Genomic DNA, 5,391 nt, shown 5'->3' on the forward strand with positions numbered 1-5,391 from the left:
CAGGATTTTTTAATTTGGCAAAGCTTAATTGAAGAAGCTGAAGTGAGAAGCTGATTGGCTCCCATGCACAGCTGCACCAGGTTTTGCACTCTCCAGTCTTAGTAAATCTCCCCCTTTGTGTTGTAGAAATGACTTTGAGGACGGTCATCTTTTGCCCCCCCCTTGCTGTTTGTGGTGAGTGGTGACACCCCAGCAGAGTGACGATGGGTGCCCCATGCTCAGTCACACCCCACCCACATTTCATTCATTCTCTGTAATGAATTCTCAGTCCAGGGAGCGCTGGGCGGGGTGACTCCTCCCTCCTGACTGGCCCCGCCCCCTGCAGACCTCATATATATGGAGAGGTAGAAGTGCAGCTGATCACAAGTTTGTCTGATAAGGAAGCAGCATGGCAGATAATGTGAGTATGAGCACCGATGGAAGCTGCAAAAGCTGAGAAAATGTGCGATGTGGGTTGGGTTGCTGAGTATGGATGTTGATGGGGGAGGACATGGGGGGATGTAGGGCTGTTGGTAGGGTTTAATCCAGGACACACATTAATTACACGGGTTCTGTAGCTGATTAAGGTAGTAATTAAGCTCACTTGGTGCTTTATCTGCATTAAATTGGCCTCAGAAGCCATGTAATTCATATGTGTCCTGGGTTAAAGGGATGATGTGGCACCCCTAGTTGTTGGGGGTGGGTATGGTGCTGTTGGTGTTTTGGGCTGTCATTCAAATAGTGCTGTTGGGGATGGTAAGTGGAAGGAATGGGGTTTGAGTATGGAGGGTGGTAGGTATAGATTGGTGTAGGGTTGCTGGGTCTGGGCACTGGTGGCATGGTGCTGCTTCATGTGGTTAGTATGATGTTGCTGGGTGTATAAATGATGACCTGCCTTTAATATAAAGGGTGTAGTAAATATACACCCCCCCCCCTCTGTGTGTGTGTATATTGTGTGGCCCCATAATCTCCTATTGCCTGGGGGCCCCATAATCTCCTATTGCCCGGGGGACCCATAATCTTCTCCTGTTGCCCGGGGGCCCCATGAGTTGTCAGTCCGTCCCTGCTTCCACCGGGGAGATCAGCTCCCAATCAACCATTTGAGGGCTGCAGTATACAATTCCACCCTGCAGTGTCGATATCGTCACTCTAGATACAACTGGCCCTGATTGGGGTGGGGGGGCCCCCCATGTGCATCTGGGGCCCCTGGGCTGTGCTCGGTAAGACGGCCCTGCCCCTCTAGTATACGGGTTTTGTAGTAATTTTCTCCTTTCTCCCATACAGACGGCTGTCTTGTATAACTTCAGCCTCAAACCCGGTCACTCTGTGGAGGTGGGGGGCTTCATTCCGGGGGGATGTACAAGGTAGGTGAAGATTTTATCCTCGGCTACTTATTATATAATGTATACGTCTGATCTCTGTATAATACTAGAATTTGCCAAATGTACAACTTACAGAAGTAGAAGTGCTCTGTGTACAGTCCATCCTCCTGACCCCTCACTGGGAATTTGGTCCCTCAAATAATACCGGACATCAAATTGATTTGATTGGAGCAAATTTATCTTCAACATTTGTGACAAAATGTCATCCTGGATGATAAAACTTGTCTGACTTGTCAGCCATCATCTGAAATATGACAATCCTGTGACTCCCATCTACGCTCTCCGTCTACCAGTCCTCCATCCCTCCACTGCTCTGATTGGCAGACCTCTTCCCTGCCATGGTACATACACCCCATGGGGGGGTTGGCTGAATTTCCGGGACTTCTGGTCCTTCAGAGGATGGTGACACCTTATGGAAGTGATGTGAACAAAAAAATAAATTAAATAAAATTGGCTTTTAATTTCTGTAGCCCTTTTCTCCCTGGGGACCTCAAAGCACTTTATCTACTGTTGGGGCAGATATCTCTTGAGAAAGGGCATGAAGTAGTAGTGACTCTCCTTTCTCCCTCTCACTATTGGGATGCAGGCCTGTACTGGCCATCGGGACTACCGGGAGTTTCCCGGTGGGCCGATTGGCTCAGTGGGCCGGTTGTCAGACAATGTGTTATGTGTTTGACTCACTACACTTCTCTCCCTGGATTCTCCATGTCAGTTGTGTGTTACAATAACGCCGGCGGCGGCAGCTCTGCTCCTGCATCTGGCACACAAGCACCACCCCCTCGTGACGCCGCCACTCACTCCCCTTACATTACAGGCTGCCTCCTTGTCCCAGCGCCGTGACGTCATTCACGCCCGGGGACATGGGAGGAGCCGGAGTGCAGCGAGTTGCTGCCCAAGCTTAGCTGCAACCAAGAGGAGCCAGCACCGCCAAGTCCACTTCAGACAGCAGCACAGACAGGGTAAGGGGACAAAGAATAGTCTTATCAGTGTAATTCAAGCACTAAATAATAAGATAATCGGATGCTATATGGGATGCAGGCTGCATGGCAGCATGATTAATAATAAACTGAGAGTCTGGCTGTTACTGTCAGTGTCCGTGATTACTGTAATATGCAGCATGGCAGGGGGAGGGGAAGGGGTAAATGTATTGCCACTGGTCATGGTAACTGATAAATAATTTAATGTCACTGGTCATGGTAACTGATTTTTATTCATCAGTTACCGTGACCAGTGACATTAAATTATTCATCAGTTACTGTGGCCAGTGCCATTAAATTAATAATTGACCAGTGGCATTAAATTATTAATCAGTTACCGTGACCAGCGTCATTAATATTAATTGAATGCCACTGGTCAATTATTAATTTAATGTCACTGGCCAAGGTAACTGATCATCAATTACCGTGACCAGTGGCATTAAATTATTGATCAGTTACCGTGGCCAGTGGCATTAAATTATTGATCAGTTACCGTGGCCAGTGGCATTAAATTAATATTAATACCACTGGTCACAGTAACTGATGAATAATTTAATACCACTGGTTACGGTAACTGATGAATAATTTTATCGTATTTTTTTTGCGCAATTATGTATAGTTTATATACTGTTTTTGTGTGTATTTGCAAAATTAAAGTGGGCCGGTCTGGATGAAGTCCAGGGCCAAATTTTTGTCCCAGTCCAGCCCTGTTGGGATGGATGGGAGAAGAGAGCTGAGACTAGTCTTCAATGACTTCACTGTTTTTGACCATCCAGGATGAATTGTTCCACAGTGGCTACAACTCTCAAGGTCAGTGAGGGAATATTGGCTGATATCATGTAAATTCATAATGTGGGGGATGGTGAAGTACCCACGGGAGGACCACTGGTGAAGGACTCGAGTACGATATCCAACAAGGTCAGCTGAGCAGAATATTTGCTGTTTCCGTCTTTCTAGGTTTTCCATAAACTTGGGAAAAGATGAAAAGAATCTAGTGCTGCACTTTAACCCTCGCTTTGATGAGCGCAAGATAATCCTGAACTCTATGGTGAACGATGTCTTTGGAGAGGAGCTGAAGGAAAGCGTCTTCCCCTTCCAGGAGGCGTCAGACATCATGGTAGGTCTATGTTGGAGGGGGGCAAAGTGGTATCCTTGTGCATATTGGGCACATAATATCTCTGAATGATGGGTGAGGTGAAGGGTATATAGGATTTGCTATGATGGTGTGTGTGTGGCAAGCTGACACTTTTTTTTTTTATATTCTTGCAGGTTTGCTTCCAGTTTGAGCAAGACAAGATCACCATACAACTACCTACCGGAAATCCTTTCTCATTTCCGGTCCGCTTTCCCATAGAGGTGATCTCCTACTTGTCTTTGGTGGACCTCCAGCTCAAATCCATCACATTCAAATGAAGAATCCCACAGAGGAACCGCCTGTCCCCCACGTGTCCCTATCCAGGATCTGTGGAATGTCCATAGTGGACAAAGATTCTTATCTTGTATCTCTGTTCCTGCTGCTCATGTAGCCAAACATCGTGCTTTACCCCGTACTAGGAATGGATTCCATCCGCCTTCCAAATAAAATCCAATGAGCTCCATTGTGTCTTTTTTTTTTTTTTTTTTTTAACATGCTTTAATACGAGGTTTCATTGGTTTGGGGCCCCAACAAGCTGAAAATGTAATTCTAGAGAAGTTATCTGGCAGGTAGGACAAGATCTAGAGCTGCACAATTCTGACCAAAATTAGACTTTATTTTTTTATTAATTTTTTTTTTTTTGGGGGGGGGGGGGGACATTTGTGCAGCTGTCTTTCAAATGCAATGTTGCATAAAATATTGCAACAACCACTTATTTTTTGGGGTCTCTACTGGAAAAAAGTGTTTGGGGTTCTATGTAATCTTCTCCAACACCATGGCAAAAAGAACCACTACCTATCCCCAAATTAAACACTTGTACCCAAAGGATGAGACCACATTGGAGAAATTGTGGCTGCAGTGGCCATTTATTAACAAATAACCAAAAAATGAACATTCCTTAAAACAGAAACAATAATATTTATAATCAAACAATAAGATAAAGGTTGCTGGTCTTTGGAGTCACAATGAACCAACATCAGGTTTGGATCTTGTGGCCTAAAATTCCCAGCCGCACCACACCGGCTCGGTGACCCCCCTCCCCCCCCCTCTGCAGATACCTCCGAGGTACAACTTCCCAACTAACACACCGTTATCTGAGATGCAACACAGGACTCCCTACATTAGATGGTCCCTACTAAAAACTATTCAAGGAAATCTGAACGTCTCTGAAGACCTCAATCACCATGACATTATGACTAACACTAAGAGATTAAATGCAGGGCGAGTGTTCTGTTATAATCTACTTTTTTTTATTTTTTTGTTTTTTAATCAAATGTTTCTATTGTATTCTATTCTCCTTCTTTCCTATTCTATTTTTTTTTTCCATTCTATTTTAACCTATTTATTCTGTACAAAATTAGAATTTCGGAAGACTTGTATTATTTCTATTTTTCTATTCTATCCTTTTCTATTCAATTTTTTCCTATTCTTTCTACACAAAATCTGAATTTCAGAAGATGGTTGTATTCTATTTCAATTCTACTTTTTTCATTCTATTCCTTTATCTCTTATTTATTTTTATTTTCGATTCTCTTCAAATTTCAGAAGATGATCATATTCTTTCTAGTTATATATATATATAAAAAAAATTTCTTATATTCAGTTTTTTTTTTTTTTTTAATTCAATTCTCTTATTTTCTATTGCATTCCAATCTGTTATATTCTAATTTATTAGAATTTTGGAATATGGTTATATTTTCTATTTCACTCTATTCCTTTCTTATCCATTATTTATATTCTATTCAAATTTCAGAAGATGGTTATATTGTTTCTATTCTATATTTTTCTGTTTTTTTTTTTTTTTTTTTTTTTTTTTTAATTCTGTTCTCCTTTTTTCTATTTTTTATTTTTTTTTTCTAATCTATTCAAATTTATTATTAGACTTTTGGAATGTGGTTGTGTTCTTTTCTATGTCACT

General features: G+C 42.4%; 1 protein-coding gene across 1 annotated transcript; it reads left to right on the plus strand.

The window, feature by feature from the left end:
• The first annotated feature begins 344 nt into the window (after positions 1-344).
• On the plus strand, positions 345-3,936 carry LOC143957999 (galectin-1-like). Its single transcript, XM_077467441.1, has 4 exons — positions 345-400; positions 1,264-1,343; positions 3,296-3,455; positions 3,608-3,936. The coding sequence occupies exons 1-4, from the start codon at positions 389-391 to the stop codon at positions 3,749-3,751; spliced, it is 396 nt and encodes a 131-aa protein (XP_077323567.1). The 5' UTR covers positions 345-388; the 3' UTR covers positions 3,752-3,936.
• The last annotated feature ends 1,455 nt before the right edge of the window (positions 3,937-5,391 follow it).

This window comes from Lithobates pipiens, unplaced genomic scaffold, assembly GCF_037356315.1.
Source record: "Lithobates pipiens isolate NorthernLeopardFrog02 unplaced genomic scaffold, aLitPip1_a1.2 Scaffold_56, whole genome shotgun sequence".
Lineage (NCBI taxonomy): Eukaryota > Metazoa > Chordata > Amphibia > Anura > Ranidae > Lithobates > Lithobates pipiens.